At 46.5% G+C, this 18392-nt stretch overlaps 2 protein-coding genes across 3 annotated transcripts in view; both read left to right on the top strand.

Moving 5' to 3' along the window:
• LOC115132373 (small ribosomal subunit protein uS9m-like) overlaps positions 1-3691 on the top strand; it is a 27494-nt gene extending 23803 nt beyond the window's left edge. Inside the window, exons 9-11 of the mRNA XM_065018879.1 lie at positions 1-13; positions 1751-1920; positions 3253-3691. The exon at positions 1-13 is cut by the window's left edge and continues 96 nt beyond it. Of these exons, the coding sequence (XP_064874951.1) occupies positions 1-13; positions 1751-1920; positions 3253-3344 (275 nt within the window). The 3' untranslated portion in view covers positions 3345-3691. The remainder of the gene's footprint in view (positions 14-1750; positions 1921-3252) is intronic.
• Positions 3692-4382: 691 nt separating this feature from the next.
• LOC115132381 (SLAIN motif-containing protein 1-like) lies at positions 4383-17326 on the top strand. 2 transcript variants are annotated; one of them, XM_029664978.2, is made up of 9 exons: positions 4383-4974; positions 5835-5968; positions 12030-12161; positions 12602-12697; positions 13433-13582; positions 14029-14382; positions 15239-15391; positions 15602-15890; positions 15994-17326. In XM_029664978.2, the coding sequence occupies exons 1-9, from the start codon at positions 4559-4561 to the stop codon at positions 16067-16069; spliced, it is 1800 nt and encodes a 599-aa protein (XP_029520838.1). In that variant the 5' UTR covers positions 4383-4558; the 3' UTR covers positions 16070-17326. The 2 variants fall into 2 exon arrangements, with proteins under 2 accessions (XP_029520838.1, XP_029520855.1); XM_029664995.2 differs by lacking the exons at positions 12030-12161; positions 12602-12697 and having other exon boundaries at positions 4384-4974.
• Positions 17327-18392: the final 1066 nt, after the last annotated feature.

Genomic DNA, 18392 nt, shown 5'->3' with positions numbered 1-18392 from the left:
TCCTGCAAGACCGGTCCGTATCCCTTCCCAGCAGACATCCACCGTAATGTTTTCAAATCGCATGTGCTTTCAGACCAGTACTGATGAAGTAGGAGACAAATCAGAGAGGAAGCTTTAGAGGATTGACATGGCTCGTTAGTGCTTCCTCCCCCACTGAAGAAATCACAAGTCCCTGCTTCTTTCCACACTCCTCTCCCCGTCCTTCCTTAGCGTGCACGCCGTCCCACGTGCACTCTCAAAACGTGCACGCCGTCCCACGTGCACTCTCAAAACATGCACGCCGTCCCACGTGCACTCTCAAAACATGCACGCCGTCCCACGTGCACTCTCAAAACGCTGTTGAAAAGTATCTTTATGTTGCACCTCACTGTGTTTATAGCCTCTTTTATTTATCTGGGATATAGCAGTGTTAATTACACAACTGAGTGGGTTAGGTGTGTGTGTGTGTGTGTGTGTGTGTGTGTTATCTCCTGGGCTGAGGACAGACTGAGACAGGACTAATAGGACCTGAAGGGTGATGGTGGTTTGACTGTCAGCAATACGCCTTTCATTTAGTCTGCTGCATTTTTCATGCTGAGACAGAAGAGTGACTGCTGTAGTGTCTAAATATAACCGTGTGGCTCTAACAGAGGTTAACAGGACTCTATACACACACCACTGCTCTTTACAATCCTCTAGACAACCACTGCTGTTGTGTCTAAATATAACCGTGTGGCTCTAACAGAGGTTAACAGGACTCTATACACACACCACTGCTCTTTACAATCCTCTAGACAACCACTGCTGTTGTGTCTAAATATAACCGTGTGGCTCTAACAGAGGTTAACAGGACTCTATACACACACCACTGCTCTTTACAATCCTCTAGACAACCACTGCTGTTGTGTCTAAATATAACCGTGTGGCTCTAACAGAGGTTAACAGGACTCTATACACACACCACTGCTCTTTACAATCCTCTAGACAACCACTGCTGTTGTGTCTAAATATAACCGTGTGGCTCTAACAGAGGTTAACAGGACTCTATACACACACCACTGCTCTTTACAATCCTCTAGACAACCACTGCTGTTGTGTCTAAATATAACCGTGTGGCTCTAACAGAGGTTAACAGGACTCTATACACACACCACTGCTCTTTACAATCCTCTAGACAACCACTGCTGTTGATAACTGGTATCTCAGTGTCCAGTGCCCACTCCATTGACTGACTTACTTACCCTTTGGATTACTCACAAATTGGATTTTACTTGATGTTTGCTTCCCCCCTCTCTCTCTCTCTCTCTCTCTCTCTCTCTCTCTCTCTCTCTCTCTCTCCTCCATCTCTCTCCCTCCTCTCCATCCCTCTCCTCCCTCCTCTCCATCCCTCTCCTCCCTCCTCTCCACCTCTTCCCCCTCCTCCCACCACTCTATCCCTTCTCCCCATCCCTCTTCTCCCCATCCCTCTCCTCCCTTCTCTCCCTCTCATCCCTCTCCTCCCTCCTCTCCATCCCTCTCCTCCCTCCTCTCCATCCCTCTCCTCCCTCCTCCCCATCCCTCTCCTCCCTCCTCCCCATCCCTCTCCTCCCCATCCCTCTCCTCCCTTCTCTTCATCCTTCTCCTCCCTCCTCTCCATCCCTCTCCTCCATTCTCTTCATCCCTCTTCTCTCCATCCCTCTCCTCTCCTCCCTTCTCTCCACCCCTCTCCTCTCCTCCCTTCTCTCCATCCCTCTCCTCTCTTCTCTTCATCCCTCGCCTCTCCCCCTGACAGAGAGCAGTTGATGTTCCCCCTCCACTTCATGGGGGTGCTGGGGAGGTTTGACATGCAGTGTAGTGTGAGTGGCGGGGGCCATTCCAGCCAGGCGGGGGCGCTACGCCTTGCCATCTCCCGCGCCATGCTGAGCTTCCTGTCTGAGGGACAGGTGGAGACCATGAGACAAGGTTGGTAGTGGTACTACACACACACACACACACACACACACACAAACACAAACACATCCTTCAGAAAGCTTTGTATCTTTTTTGTATTTTTTATTGAACCTTTATTTAACTAGGCAAGTCAGTTAAGAACCTATTCTTACTTACATTGACAGCCTACCAAAAGGCAATATGCCTCCTGTGGGGACGGGGGCTTGGATTAAACAGGTCAAAATCTAAGACAAAAACACACATCACGACAAGAGCGACACCACAACACTACATAAAGAGAGACCTAAAACATCAACATAGCATGGCAGCAACACATGACAACACAGCATGGCAGCAACACATGACAACACAGCATGACAGCAACACATGACAACACAGCATGGCAGCAACACAACATGACAACAACACGACATGACAACACAGCATGGCAGCAACACATGACAACACAGCATGGCAGCAACACATGACAACACAGCATGGCGACAACACAGCATGGCAGCAACACATGACAACAACATGGTAGCAGTACAACATGACAGCAGCACAACATGGTAGCAACACAACATGGTGGCATCACAAAACATGGTACAAACATTATTGGGCACAGACAACAGCACAAAGTTCAAGAAGGTAGAGACAACAATACATCACTCAAAACAGCCACAACTGTCAGTAAGAGTGTCCATGATTGAGTATTTGAATGAAGAGATTGAGATAAAACTGTCCAGTTTGAGTGTTTGTTGCAGCTCGTTCCAGTCGCTAGCTGCAGCGAACTGAAAAGAGGAGCGACCCAGGGATGTGTGTGCTTTGGGGACCTTTAACAGAATGTGACTGGCACAACGGGTGTTGTAGGTGGAGGATGAGGGCTGCAGTAGATATCTCAGATAGGGGGGAGTGAGGCTTAAGAGGGTTTTATAAATAAGCATCAACCAGTGGGTCTTGCGACGGGTATACAGAGATGACCAGTTTACAGAGGAGTATAGAGTGCACTGATGTGTCCTATAAGGAGCGTTGGTGACAAATCTGATGGCCAAATGGTAAAGAACATCTAGCCGCTCGAGAGCACCCTTACCTGCCGATCTATAAATTACATCTCCGTAATCTAGCTTGGATAGGATGGTCATCTGAATCAGGGTTAGTCTGGCAACTGGGGTGAAAGAGGAGCGAGTACGATAGAGGAAACCAAGTGTAGGTTTAACTTTAGCCTGCAGCTTTGATATGTGTTGAGGGAAGGACCGTTTTAATGTGCATCAAATGAACAACACTGGTCCCTGTTCCTCTGTTGCTTTGTCGTTGATGTATTGTACTATTTTTGGTTTGACCTTTGACCTGCATCTCTCTCAGCTGGGCTGCTGACCCCTGACCCCAGAATTAAGGAGAGGAAGAAGCCGGGCCAGGAGGGAGCGAGGAGGAAGTTCACCTGGAAGAAACGCTGAGGTGGAGGACAGAATAGAACTGGACACAGGGAAATCACAGCAGCATATTCATCATTATCTTCCTCTGAGATCAGAACTGTTATTAGTAAGTGGACAAATTGTTCATCCAACCCCTGTTGTAGCCTTTTATATGTCCCCTAAAGGTGTTTTACATCTGGAAATAGCCACCAAGTACATGACTCAAATGCATATACAAATTCAAAGGGGTTCTGTCCATGTGAGGGCAGGATACCCAACTCCATATAGGCTGTAATGTTTTTTTTCTGCCACCAGAGGGCCATCTCTGGCAACACACCTGTCCATTGTCTTTGTCTGTATATTGAAAATAAAATGTTGTTTTTCACATACCTTGCTATAATATGCTGTTTTTATTCCATATAAAAAATAAATGGCCGGTAACGTTACAGCTGCACTTTAACCAGGCGCTGTCCACTGAAAGTCCACGTTGGGGATTCTGCCTTAGTCGCTGTCCATGGTGCTGAAACCTGCGGTGCAGAATCCGTATTTATATTTCGTACCTTCAGAACTTTCACTCCTGCGTTAAATTGGATAAAGTCACCACAGTACCATCATTTGCCGTCTCAATTTACACCACAGGAGGGCGATAAATGCGCATAAAATGCCCTGGTTTAACCAGGGGAGTGTTCAAGATGCATGGGCGCTCTGAGCATGCGGTTGTAGAATATGTACAGGGGCTGGTGAAATTATTATTCAATTCAATAGATCTTTGTGTATATCAATGAAGTCAACTGTATATGCTTGTAGATAAAATATAAATGGTTTAGCCAATATCTTGTGTTATCAAAAGGTAGGCTATAAAAAATATATATTTTCACTTTGGACCTAATCTCTCATTCTCTGTTTTAATAAACATATTTGAAACAAAAATGTTGCACTTTCTTTACGGATACTTATCAAGAGCAATGTCACACGTTTGAGGAGAGAACGCTTGCACGCACCTGTCCTGAAATCACTAATTAGGCAACAGTTCCCGCGTTGGACTCAGCACGCTGGGGGTGGAGACAGTCTGTAGCACGCCACCATCCCTCATTGGGCGGCATCTGAATGCTCTAGTCCTGATGGGCACTAGAGCAAGCGAGATACAGCCCATACCCAAATCACAGTGTGGGCAACGGGTGAGCTGAGACTGAGTGTAGCTTACCCCGTCCACCATTTAATAAAAAATATATCGGGTATTTGTACTTTTCCATCCAATGGATGCAGCAGTGATGAACTCCCAGATAATGACGGATGTCAACGGCAACAGCAATGCCGCGAACGCTGAACTGGAGGTGAAAAAGCTCCAAGAGCTGGTTCGGAAATTGGAGAGACAAAATGAGCAATTGAGGACGCGGGCGAACGGCTGCACTGGCAGCCCCCACATTCTACCTCCCTCCCCGGCCTACATGGCCGGGAGCTACTGCATACCTAGCCCGTTACCGACGCTACTGTGCCAGTCTTCCTTGGAGTCATTTTTCCCGTTGGACGAACCGTTCGAATATTTACATTCACATTATGTTGATACTGCTCTCGACACCGAGGCTGACTATATGGAACGTACGGTTCTGGATGAGGTGGACATTCTGGACCTAGATGCTGTATTCTCTCATGAAGATTCTGAAGCTACCTGGTAACTATTTCACAATATCCAATGGTTTGTATAATGTAGTTGAGAGGTGGCAAATTTAATCTGACAGATGTCTTTGAAACTTGCAGTCCTTATTTGCATATGGCAATTTATCTGTCATATACGACGGTGATGCAGTGTTCTGTTTATTTTATAGGATATGTGACTTACTCTGGTAGACGTAGGCCTATGGAATATAATGATGTACATGCAAATGAGACTCGAATCCTAGTATGAATGATGTACGACAACAAAGCCACACCTTCGGAGCAAATTGGACAGAAAGATGGAGCTGACACTTGTTCCAATGTCATTCGATTTTTCTTTAACAAAAACAACATCGATTTGTTGCAGTTATCATAGTCAACGGTTATGATTGAGCAAACGGCCACTGTGCTCTGTGAAAATGTGCCCGTTGAAATGGAGGCTAGACCGCATCAGTCTGAGACATGTCGACTTGGGGGTGGACGACTGGACACAGAAGTGCTATTATTTTAGTGGTAAAACGAATGCATAAGAATACCTGATTAAAGATGACATAATACTTCTGACTCATTCTTTATTAGGTCTAATCCATTATAGTGCCCAAAACCAATTTTGGACTGCAGTCAAAATTGGCTGCTCCACACCATATGCGCCACCGTTTTGCATTTGTTGGCTACAATCAATATGATCATATTCTCATGTCCTTAGTGAGGTTGTGGCTTGATGTACATTTTTGGGATCATAGTAAAACTGGAAAACGTATCCCTGATCTGAAACCAGTCTTCCCTGTAGGCCCATAAGGGTTGATTTTGGGACTATAGGGTAGTAAAATCCTCTTAATTCCTCCTCTTCTGGCTCTCATCCTGTCTTCCCTGCAGGCTATATGTGTCAGCCAAGGCCCGGCTGTGGGGGGAGAGCCCTGTTACCCCCCTCCAGTGGAGCAGACAGATCCTGGACAGCCCCAGAACAGAGGTGGAGTCGGCCCGCTCACTGTGCCTCAGGTTGGACCAAGGTATGAGGAGGGGTGGAAACTAGGGACCGAAAAGGGTGGATAGATGGAAGGCTATATAATAGACCATAGATTTCTATCAACCTGACGAAATGTTTTGTTTTCAAAAACTTTCTTTCAACAGATGGTTATGATTCTACTTTACTGTGTGTGTGGGTACATGGAGGTGAGGGGGGAGGCACTGTGATGCCTTGAGCTCAGTGTGAAACAGGTCCTCAAGTCTCTCAGGATTATGTAACCAGCCAACTCCAGACTATTTTGGACTCTGAGGTAAAAGTACAGCACCTTGCCAGACAGTCAGTACACACACAACACCAGCTACATTAAACTACCCACAGTACTGGCTACATCAAACTACACACAGTACTGGCTACATTAAACTACCCACAGTACTGGCTACATTAAACTACCCACAGTACTGGCTACATCAAACTACACACAGTACTGGCTACATTAAACTACCCACAGTACTGGCTACATCAAACTACACACAGTACTGGCTACATCAAACTACACACAGTACTGGCTACATCAAACTACACACAGTATTGGCTACATCAAACTACACACAGTACTGGCTACATTAAACTACACACAACACTGGCTACATCAAACTACACACAACACTGGCTACATTAAACTACACACAACACTGGCTACATCAAACTACACACAGCACCGGCTACATCAAACTACACACAGCACCGGCTACATCAAACTACACACAGCACCAGCTACATCAAACTACACACAGCACCAGCTACATCAAACTACACACAGCACCGGCTACATTAAACTACACACAGCACCGGCTACATTAAACTACACACAGCACCGGCTACATTAAACTACACACAGCACTGGCTACATTAAACTACACACAGTACTGGCTACATTAAACTACACACAGTACTGGCTACATTAAACTACACACAACACTGGCTACATTAAACTACACACAACACTGGCTACATTAAACTACACACAACACTGGCTACATTAAACTACACACAACACTGGCTACATCAAACTACACACAGTACTGGCTACATTAAACTACACACAACACTGGCTACATTAAACTACACACAACACTGGCTACATTAAACTACACACAACACTGGCTACATTAAACTACACACAACACTGGCTACATTAAACTACACACAGTACTGGCTACATTAAACTACACACAGTGCTGGTATCATTAAACTACCCACAGTGCTGGTATCATTAAACTACGCACACGACCGGCGCCATTAAGCTACGCACGGTGGTCACGCACAAGCGGAGTCACTCCTGAAAAAACAGCCGTATACCAACCTACAGACCCACACATTCGCACCATGGTTATGACAGTGAGCACATTCATTTCACCTGGCTAGGTGATGGAGATCACATTCTAATTCCCAGCATCTACCTGATGAAGGGTTGCAGTAGAGAGGTGACCGGGTCCAATGAGAGGCCCTGAAGTGAAGGTGATGGAGATCACATTCTAATTCACAGCATCTACCTGAAGAAGGGTTGCAGTAGAGAGGTGACCGGGTCCAATGAGAGGCCCTGAAGTGAAGGTGATGGAGATCACATTCTAATTCCCAGCATCTACCTGATGAAGGATTGCAGTAGAGAGGTGACCGGGTCCAATGAGAGGCCCTGAAGTGAAGGTGATGGAGATCACATTCTAATTCACAGCATCTACCTGAAGAAGGGTTGCAGTAGAGAGGTGACCGGGTCCAATGAGAGGCCCTGAAGTGAAGGTGATGGAGATCACATTCTAATTCACAGCATCTACCTGAAGAAGGGTTGCAGTAGAGAGGTGACCGGGTCCAATGAGAGGCCCTGAAGTGAAGGTGATGGAGATCACATTCTAATTCACAGCATCTACCTGATGAAGGGTTGCAGTAGAGAGGTGACCGGGTCCAATGAGAGGCCCTGAAGTGAAGGTGTGAGTGGCCGACTCTGGGAATTTAGCGGTAACGTCAGGGTTAATGCCTCTACTCCTGAGACATTCCATGGTGTCTTAATGACCACTGAGAGAGTGGACCTTGGGTTCATGTCTGAGAGGAAGCTGTGGTGTGAAACAGTGAATAGATGTGGCGTCTCCCACGGTCTGCGCTGAAGGTAATGTATTAATACTCTGCTCTAGTCCTCTAAGCTCTTAATGAGAGGTGAAGCACTGGCCGCAACTGTCTGTGTGCGTCACTTCCAACAACTTGGAGTAAACACACACGTCAGCTTAATTGCATTTCTATTTACTATTATATAATTGAAACGTGTCTGTTTTTGCACATTAAATCCAATTTAACTTGGCGTTCATATTATACACTTGTCATGCAACAGCTTATCGTTGCATCAGTGAAGCTGCCATTTTATTTATTTAACCAGACAAGTCAGTTACGAACACATTCTTATTTCCAATGATGGCCGAGGAACAGTGGGTTAGCTACCTGGTTCAGGGGCAGAACAACACATTCTTATTTCCAATGACGGCCGAGGAACAGTGGGTTAACTGCCTTGTTCAGGGGCAGAACAACACATTCTTATTTCCAATGACGGCCGAGGAACAGTGGGTTAACTGCCTTGTTCAGGGGCAGAACAACACATTCTTATTTCCAATGACGGCCGAGGAACAGTGGGTTAGCTGCCTTGTTCTGGGGCAGAACAACACATTCTTATTTCCAATGACGGCCGAGGAACAGTGGGTTAGCTGCCTTGTTCAGGGGCAGAACAACACATTCTTATTTCCAATGACGGCCGAGGAACAGTGGGTTAGCTGCCTTGTTCTGGGGCAGAACAACACATTCTTATTTCTAATGACGGCCGAGGAACAGTGGGTTAGCTGCCTTGTTCAGGGGCAGAACAACACATTCTTATTTCCAATGACGGCCGAGGAACAGTGGGTTAGCTGCCTTGTTCAGGGGCAGAACAACACATTCTTATTTCCAATGACGGTCGAGGAACAGTGGGTTAGCTGCCTTGTTCAGGGGCAGAACAACACATTCTTATTTCCAATGACGGCCGAGGAACAGTGGGTTAACTGCCTTGTTCAGGGGCAGAACAACACATTCTTATTTCCAATGACGGCCGAGGAACAGTGGGTTAGCTGCCTTGTTCTGGGGCAGAACAACACATTCTTATTTCCAATGACGGCCGAGGAACAGTGGGTTAGCTGCTGGCTACGTCCCTTCCGTCTTCAAGAGAGCGAGAGTTGCACCCCTTCTGAAAAAACCTACACTCGATCCCTCCGATGTCAACAACTACAGACCAGTATCCCTTCTTTCTTTTCTCTCCAAAACTCTTGACCGTGCCGTCCTTGGCCAGCTCTCCCGCTATCTCTCTCAGAATGACCTTCTTGATCCATATCAGTCAGGTTTCAAGACTAGTCATTCAACTGAGACTGCTCTTCTCTGTATCACGGAGGCGCTCCGCACTGCTAAAGCTAACTCTCTCTCCTCTGCTCTCATCCTTCTAGACCTATCGGCTGCCTTCGATACTGTGAACCATCAGATCCTCCTCTCCACCCTCTCCGAGTTGGGCATCTCCGGCGCGGCCCACGCTTGGATTGCGTCCTACCTGACAGGTCGCTCCTACCAGGTGGCGTGGCGAGAATCCGTCTCCACACCACGTGCTCTCACCACTGGTGTCCCCCAGGGCTCTGTTCTAGGCCCCCTCCTATTCTCGCTATACACCAAGTCACTTGGCTCTGTCATAACCTCACATGGTCTCTCCTATCATTGCTATGCAGACGACACACAATTAATCTTCTCGTTTCCCCCTTCTGATGACCAGGTGGCGAATCGCATCTCTGCATGTCTGGCAGACATATCAGTGTGGATGACGGATCACCACCTCAAGCTGAACCTCGGCAAGACGGAGCTGCTCTTCCTCCCGGGGAAGGACTGCCCGTTCCATGATCTCGCCATCACGGTTGACAACTCCATTGTGTCCTCCTCCCAGAGCGCTAAGAACCTTGGCGTGATCCTGGACAACACCCTGTCGTTCTCAACTAACATCAAGGCGGTGGCCCGTTCCTGTAGGTTCATGCTCTACAACATCCGCAGAGTACGACCCTGCCTCACACAGGAAGCGGCGCAGGTCCTAATCCAGGCACTTGTCATCTCCCGTCTGGATTACTGCAACTCGCTGTTGGCTGGGCTCCCTTCCTGTGCCATTAAACCCCTACAACTCATCCAGAGCGCCGCAGCCCGTCTGGTGTTCAACCTTCCCAAGTTCTCTCACGTCACCCCGCTCCTCCGCTCTCTCCACTGGCTTCCAGTTGAAGCTCGCATCCGCTACAAGACCATGGTGCTTGCCTACGGAGCTGTGAGGGGAATGGCACCTCAGTACCTCCAGGCTCTGATCAGGCCCTACACCCAAACAAGGGCACTGCGTTCATCCACCTCTGGCCTGCTCGCCTCCCTACCACTGAGGAAGTACAGTTCCCGCTCAGCCCAGTCAAAACTGTTCGCTGCTCTGGCCCCCCAATGGTGGAACAAACTCCCTCACGATGCCAGGACAGCGGAGTCAATCACCACCTTCCGGAGACACCTGAAACCCCACCTCTTTAAGGAATGCCTAGGATAGGATAAAGTAATCCCTCTCACCCCCTTAAAAGATTTACATGCACTACTGTTCAACTGGATGTCATAAGGTGAATGCACCAATTTGTAAGTCGCTCTGGATAAGAGCGTCTGCTAAATGACTTAAATGTAAATGTTGTTCTGGGGCAGAACAACACATTCTTATTTCCAATGACGGCCGAGGAACAGTGGGTTAACTGCCTTGTTCAGGGGCAGAACAACACATTCTTATTTCCAATGACGGCCGAGGAACAGTGGGTTATAACTGCCTTGTTCAGGGGCAGAACAACACATTCTTATTTCCAACGACGGCCGAGGAACAGTGGGTTAGCTGCCTTGTTCAGGGGCAGAACAACACATTCTTATTTCTAACGACGGCCGAGGAACAGTGGGTTAACTGCCTTGTTCAGGGGCAGAACAACACATTCTTATTTCCAATGACGGCCGAGGAACAGTGGGTTAGCTGCCTTGTTCAGGGGCAGAACAACAGATTTTTACCTTGTCAGCTCTGGGATACGATCTAGCAACCTTTCAATTACTAGTCCAACGCTCTAACCGCTAGGCTACCTGCCACCATTTCATCAGTAAAATACAGGTAACCGCCAAAATAAATGGAACAACATAAAGTGTAATACTTATAAAATATACTTTTATCCCTCATACTAGTGTTTCCTTTATTTTGGCAGTTACCTGTATTTTACTACAATATATTGCTGTAAGGATCTATACTAGAAGCCTGTATATTAATTCCACAGTAGCTGTAACTGCAGGAAAAGCCTTCCACTGCTTTCACACTTGACCTACTATCTGCCTGTTGCTACGTTCACAGGGCCTCCCTCGGCAACCAGAGGGGTAACCATGGTTACCATGTTTACATGAAAGGCACCTCAACGCTGCTAAGTGGTTTATATTCTCAGTGACAGGTATAACATAACCCCACTCTATCTGGTGCAGGGATATATGCAGCGCTGTGTTGAACAGCTCACAGTCGAACCACCACACAGAGAGAGAGATGATTTGCTTTCTCAGCTCTGCAACATTTATTATTCATTCTTCTCTCTCTTTGTTCTTTTGATCCACCACATCTCCTCTAGATAGATTGCTGGGATATTTGCTTAGCGAATGTTCATTAATGTAGGTCTCCTCTGAATATATATCAGATGGAGTGTGTGGTCGCTGCTCCGTCCCTGGTTCTGGCCCGTGCTGAATGGGTGTGTTGAGCAGTGTGTATGTGAGGTTGTGAATGCAGCTTTGTCTCCTGGGCATTGGACAGCAGATGTGTTCCCTGGCTGCTACTGAATAGTGGTTCTGTGACTGTCACAGCAATGTGACGCGCTGGGTGTGAGGTAAACAACCGCTTCACACTGCTGACCTCTGTTCCTTGTGAGGGGCCCGGAAAGCACTGACAGCTGTGTGTGTTTTGGGGGTGGTCCGATAGAGTATGACATTGCCTTTTCCCCTCCCTCCCTCCCTCCCATGCGTAGTCCATAGGTGGCGGGGGGTCTTCTCCAGCCGCTCTTCCCCTGCCCTCCCCCTGAGCCGTGTAGCTGGAGTGTCTCCCCTCAGTGCCTCGTTCTCCAGGTCCTGCCCCACCCCTCCGCCCGCTGACAGACCTGGTAAATACACACACAGATTACTATGTGACATGGGTACATATTGCCATAATGTTACCATAATATTACCATATGACATTAGTTGAACTAGAGGTTTTTCAATCTTGCAACCTGATCAGGAGAAACTCTTGTCCCTATTGAGCAGGAAACCTCTGCGCCCTATTGAGCAGAATCAGGGCCATATTGAGCAGAGAAATCCTGGGCCTTGTTGAGCAGAAACTCAACACTCCTGATCAGTTCACCAGGTGAGGAAAACCCCTGGTTCTTAGACATGAGGGTTACTCCATCCATGATTACTTCTTAAACATGGAATTTCACAATTGAAAAAAATACCACAGTCTCTTCATTGGAATATTTATATTTTTTTCTCCATTGAAACAACTCCATGATTCTCTCCCTTTTATCCTGTCTCTGTCCCCTCCCTTTCTTTCTCCCTCCATCAGCTTCATTCTCCTCACCCCTCCATCCTCTCCTCCACCTGTCCCTGACTCCTGTAGGGACGGCTGAGAGAATTCCCACATTCCTCCCAGCCAATCGCAGTAAGCCTCACTCGCTCCCCCGCTGGCTCACGTTGTCTCAGTCTCTCTGTCATGTCAAGGTTTGCGTCTCAATAGTCTGTTTGAAAGAGCTTCCTCTCCTTGTCTCCTCTCCTTCATTCCTGCTGATGTTAGAGATATGGACAGGTGAAACACCTTACATTTCACCTACTGGCTGTTTTGTCAGATCTGAACAGAGGTGGACACGAGAGGAAGCCACTATAGACTATTGAGAGGCCCCGAAGGTCATCATTCATAATTTGTCACTGCAAGAGAAGGAGTGTTTCAGTGTGTGTTCAGTTTCTGCTGCTTCAGGTGTTTGCCATGTGAAGTTCCTCACTATTCCTCACTTGAGTGGAATAGTCCCTTTGGTGATGGAAGCGCCACATGTCACACAGCTAGGTCGAGCCTGTGGGGCCTGGTTGGCGGCCATAATGGAAAATGGCCATGCGGGCTTAGAGTGGCCATAAACACAATATGGCCTTTTCTAGCTTTGTCTGTGATTTGTGGTGCTTCTATCACCAAAGGCACAATTCCATGACGTGGCCTCCCTACTAACAGTGACTCTGCAATGTTTCTTAAAGGGAGAGTGATGTTTTTTTGCTGCCAGTGTGCCTCTATCTAAACTAATCTTGCTTTTCATCTGGTCAGTATTCCTTGTGTTCATTGTTAATGTAAAATGTCTGCAATGTAACTTGTCTAATCTGACCTTTGAACTCTTGTTGCTATGTGCCGAAGGCCGCAGCCTCCGGCGGTTCCTCCTCAGCCCCCAGTCTTCCATGGACAGTGAGCTCAGTGCCTCAGAGCTGGAGGATGACGCCATCACGCAGGGATACAAACTGCAGGACCTTGTTGACGTCCAGGTCATGGCTCGTCTGCAGGAGGACAGTGAGTCCCTCACCCTTTATTAAAAACTGTTTTGGTGTTGTCACATAGTTGACTATATATTGTTTTACATAGTAAGAGGTGAGTTTTCCCCCCATTCTATGTAAAAGTGTGAAAAATGCTTTATAAATCAGAACTATTATTATTAACGATTGAGCAGGTGACCTGAAAGGGAATAACTCTAGGCCCCTAGGTTAAAGGTAGGGCCCAGAGTTGTTCCTGGTCAGTTCAAGTGGTCTTGGATTCCTGGCCATATTCTTGCCCTTTATTGTTCCTCTCTGTCCTTATCTTCCTCTGTCCTTCTCTCCCTTCTAACACTGTAACATGTGATACAAGACCTCAGGCTTCATCCAGGCTTTATTAACCTTAACCTCAGGCGCAGAAGGTGACGACTGATTGTGTGCGTGTTTGTGTGTTTTTGCGCTTGTCCGTATTTCCCCCTCCTTCAGGTCTTCGTCAGGACTACGCCACCACCTCCATCAACCGCCGCAGTGCCAGCTTCTCCTTCCTCTCCCTTCAGCACAGCGGCGAGGCCGACCTGGAGGAGGAAGAGGATGAGGAAGAGTACGGGCAGCTACCTCCTCCCCAGCCCCGTCTGACTCGTGTGGGACCCACCCTGCAGCGCGGCCTCTCCCACTCCCACACCTTCTCCAGCATACGGGACTGGAGGAGGAGCACAACCAGCCCCTCCACTCCTCAGTACCCCTCCGGAGGATTCTCCTATCAGACCCCACCCCTGGCCCTGGCCAGCCCCACACTCAGCACCTACACACCCGAACAACAGAGCTTCAGGCCTGGATCAGGTGAGCAGGCCTGGCCCATGCAGGTACTTGGGTTGCGTTCATTAGAGAAAATTAGAGATTTAAAATAAAATAAAATTTATGACAAATGTTTTTATTGGACAGTGTTCTCCTGTTCGTTGTCTATTGGACTCAACCCTGGCCCTCTGCTTAAATGTATGAAATCTCACTCTAATAAGAATTCTTGCTTTGCAAGACTCTCCTCGAATGTTTGTTTTTACGTGTGTTTATGTTCGCTATCTATTTTGGGGATCACATATGGAATGCAGATGGATATGAGTACATTTTTCAAACAAGCCTTTTTGTCTTGATGGAACATTTGCATAACAACCAAGTACAATATTAGTATTAGTAGGGCTACAAAATAACTGACACACGACACGATGGCCCTTTTGTGAAATAGTTATACTAATCTATTTCTAGGTTTGTTTTCAACTTGTCATTGTTTATGTTAATGGAGGAAGAGGTCATTTTAAGGTCACCCACTCATTAGTTACCACCTAGGTACTTCCCTAGCCTGTTGACTGTACTGGCAGACTACCAGGGATGTGCTCACTGTAAGCCTCTTGAGACACTGACTGATCCGTAAGCTCTTGGAGGCTATTCTGTTTCTGTTCTGGGAGCTGAACCGGAGAGGGACACTGAATAGAGGGTGGTGAGATTACAGGAGATGTTTCTCTTTGGGGCTTCAACACTGTTGTTCTTCAAGAGAGACTAGTGAGTGGCACTTATTCCTCTTGAAGAGGGCTCTATGTAGAATCTGAGATGATAAAGTCTTCTAGATCTGTGACCTTGAATTAACACAGGAATTTGTGTGTGTGTGTGTGTGTGTGTGTGTGTGTGTGCACATTCTATTTAGATAAGCTGCGGAGGAGCATGCCCAACCTGTTCAGGGCTCCCAGTGTGCCTAGCCCACTGAGCCCAGCCAATCACATCGTCTCTCCTTCCACCCTTCGGAACAGTCTGAGTTTCGACTCGTCCAATGGGTTGGCCAGCAGGCTACAGTCCTCCAGTGAGATACCGTCTTCTTCTTTGTTTTAGATCTGACCATACACATACTATAAAACTGCAGGGCTTGAATGACTTTCCAGAATTCATCAAATTGAAAATGATCATTCTAAGTAGATAGTCCATACATTATACAGTACATCTGAGGAAAACATGAATATTATATCAATCCATTAATCTGTATATGATCTATTGTCAACCTTCTCCCCACTAGTCCCTTCACCCGGTCAGTTGCAGAACAGAGTCCAGAGTGTGGGGAACTTCCAGTCGTTGTCACGGCAACCCCTCAAAGCCACAGCCTACGTCAGCCCCACTGTGAAAGGGCCAGTTACCATGCCGACCTCCACCAGTCTGCAGTCCCTGAGTGGGATCCCCCTCCCCAGTAAACCAGCTGTGGGGGTTGGGGGCACTCCTACACCCCCCCGGAGCAGCCTGCCCCGCCCGGCCTCCTTTATTGGGACTAGCTCCACCCCTCGAAGCAAGATCGCCCAACCCACACGCAGGTAGGGTACTGTACACTAAGGTGGCGCCAACAAGCTCAAAACTAGGTTATTGTTGTCTGGGATCGTAATTTCCTATTTTATCTCAATCTGATCTTTTCCCCAGTTTATTGACGCCTCCTAAGAGCTTGTCCACCCTGAGTGCCCTACGAGACGGGAGCTGGAGAGATGGCTGCTACTGAGAGAGGGATGAATGGGGACATGAAAGGAGAGATGAGATTTCGGAGAAGAGCTGGCAATGTAGAGAGACCCTGCTGGTTGGGGTCACTCACTGCAACACAAAGTGTTCTTGGGGAATTGAGAAGGCAGGTCAACCAAACTATAGGGAATAACAACCTTGTGTAGAATGCCCTCATGATTGGGTATGTGAGGTGTGGTCAGCACTCAGTCAAACATGCATTCTCCACCTGTCCAATTTGGTCTGTGCCAAGGGGAATCCCCCTGTTGATATGTTTATGCACTAACAAGTTTTAACCACGTTATGGTTACATTAACATACTAAAGAAAGAGCTGCCACTTTATGCTAATTAAGCCACAATTTGTTTTTTTACTTTGGAGTTCTGATGAATAAAAGGTGTATTTTCTCTTAATGGAGAGCGCCAAATATGCTGCTAAAAAAAGTCTAAATCACTCCCTATTGTCTGGGTGTATTTGGTCTAATTTTTACATGGCAATGTATATTTAAAATAATCTTATTATTTATTATCTTATGATTAGTGTAGAGACTAAAGTTAACTTTCAGTGTGCATTGTTGGGATGCTGATCGTATTGATGCAATATTCTTCATGATTTCTTTTTTTAAATGTGAAGCATATTAACCAAATTACAGCTAATGTCTGAATCTGTTTACAAAATGTCTCACCAAGACAGGGAAATGACTTCAAGTTGTGTTCTGGACACTTTTTAAACGATCAAGATTCACTGGCATATCTATGAAATATTTGTAATTGTTGCACTGATTGTACAGGTGTGAATTGAAAAGTAATTGTTTTTGTTCATTTTATTTGTGATATTGCACTTTTAAGGTTAATTATAATGTTGTTGATGAAGAGCACAGGGTAGATGTTTTGTCTTTTGGGATGAAGGATTACTTTTTAAAGATCACGTACGTAGCATTCTGTCTGTTAATCATTTTTTCAGTATTTTAAAAAAGCAGGTTAGTCTTCATGGCACATATCACCATCTCTTTCTCAAACATTTTTGTAAATTTTATTTTTACTGTATTTAATTGAACAAGTGTAGTTGTTTTAACTAAAATTAAAGATTTTCAAATGATAAGTATTATATGAACCTGATTAATTTGTCTCGAGTTAGTAGGCTACTGGTTATTTTCACAGGTGAAGTTCTTACATTTTTGCTAAATTTGTCAGATTGATTGTATTCAGTTTCTATATCAAACAACATGTAACGCTTTCTGTTTCAAGCCTATCCCAAACTTTAACCCTTACCTTAACCATTCATCATTAATGCCTAACCTCAAAAAGGTGGAGTTACATTTACATTTACATTTAAGTCATTTAGCAGACGCTCTTATCCAGAGCGACTTACAAATTGGTGCGTTCACCTTAAGACATCCAGTGGAACAGCCACTTTACAATAGTGCATCTAAATCTTTTAAGGGGGGTGAGAAGGATTACTTTATCCTATCCTAGGTATTCCTGAAAGAGGTGGGGTTTCAGGTGTCTCCGGAAGGTGGTGATTGACTCCGCTGTCCTGGCGTCGTGAGGGAGTTTGTTCCACCATTGGGGGGCCAGAGCAGCGAACAGTTTTGACTGGGCTGCGCGGGAACTGTACTTCCTCAGTGGTAGGGAGGCGAGCAGGCCAGAGGTGGATGAACGCAGTGCCCTTGTTTGGGTGTAGGGCCTGATCAGAGCCTGGAGGTACTGAGGTGCCGTTCCCCTCACAGCTCCGTAGGCAAGCACCATGGTCTTGTAGCGGATGCGAGCTTCAACTGGAAGCCAGTGGAGAGAGCGGAGGAGCGGGGTGACGTGAGAGAACTTGGGAAGGTTGAACACCAGACGGGCTGCAGCGTTCTGGAGTTAGTCTAAACAGCCTTACACGGAACCCAAACCGTGAGCATGCGCCATTGGCATAAATGTATTTTGTCCCCCCACACCAAACGTGATCACGACATGCAGATTAAAATATCAAAACAAACTCTCAACCAATTACATTAATTTGGGGTCAGGTCAAAAGGCATTAAACATGTATGGCAATATAGCTAGCTAGCTAGCTTGCACATGCTAGCTAATTTGTCCTATTTAGCTAGCTTGCTGTTGCTAGTTAATTTGTCCTGGGATATAAACACAGAGTTATTTTACCTGAAATGCACAAGGTCCCCTACTCCGACAATTAAGCCAAACAAAACGGTCAACCGAATCTAGTCATCTCTCCTCCTTCCAGGCTTTTTCATCTTTGTACTTTGTAGTATCTGGGATCTACATCTGTTTATATTAGTTACTGTCTTGTTACTAAGCAGTAATGCATTACGGCAGTGTTACGTTA

This window comes from Oncorhynchus nerka, linkage group LG5, assembly GCF_034236695.1.
Source record: "Oncorhynchus nerka isolate Pitt River linkage group LG5, Oner_Uvic_2.0, whole genome shotgun sequence".
NCBI classification, from domain to species: domain Eukaryota; kingdom Metazoa; phylum Chordata; class Actinopteri; order Salmoniformes; family Salmonidae; genus Oncorhynchus; species Oncorhynchus nerka.
Note: the sequence above shows the minus strand (reverse complement) of the source record. Positions and strands in the feature narration are given on the sequence as shown.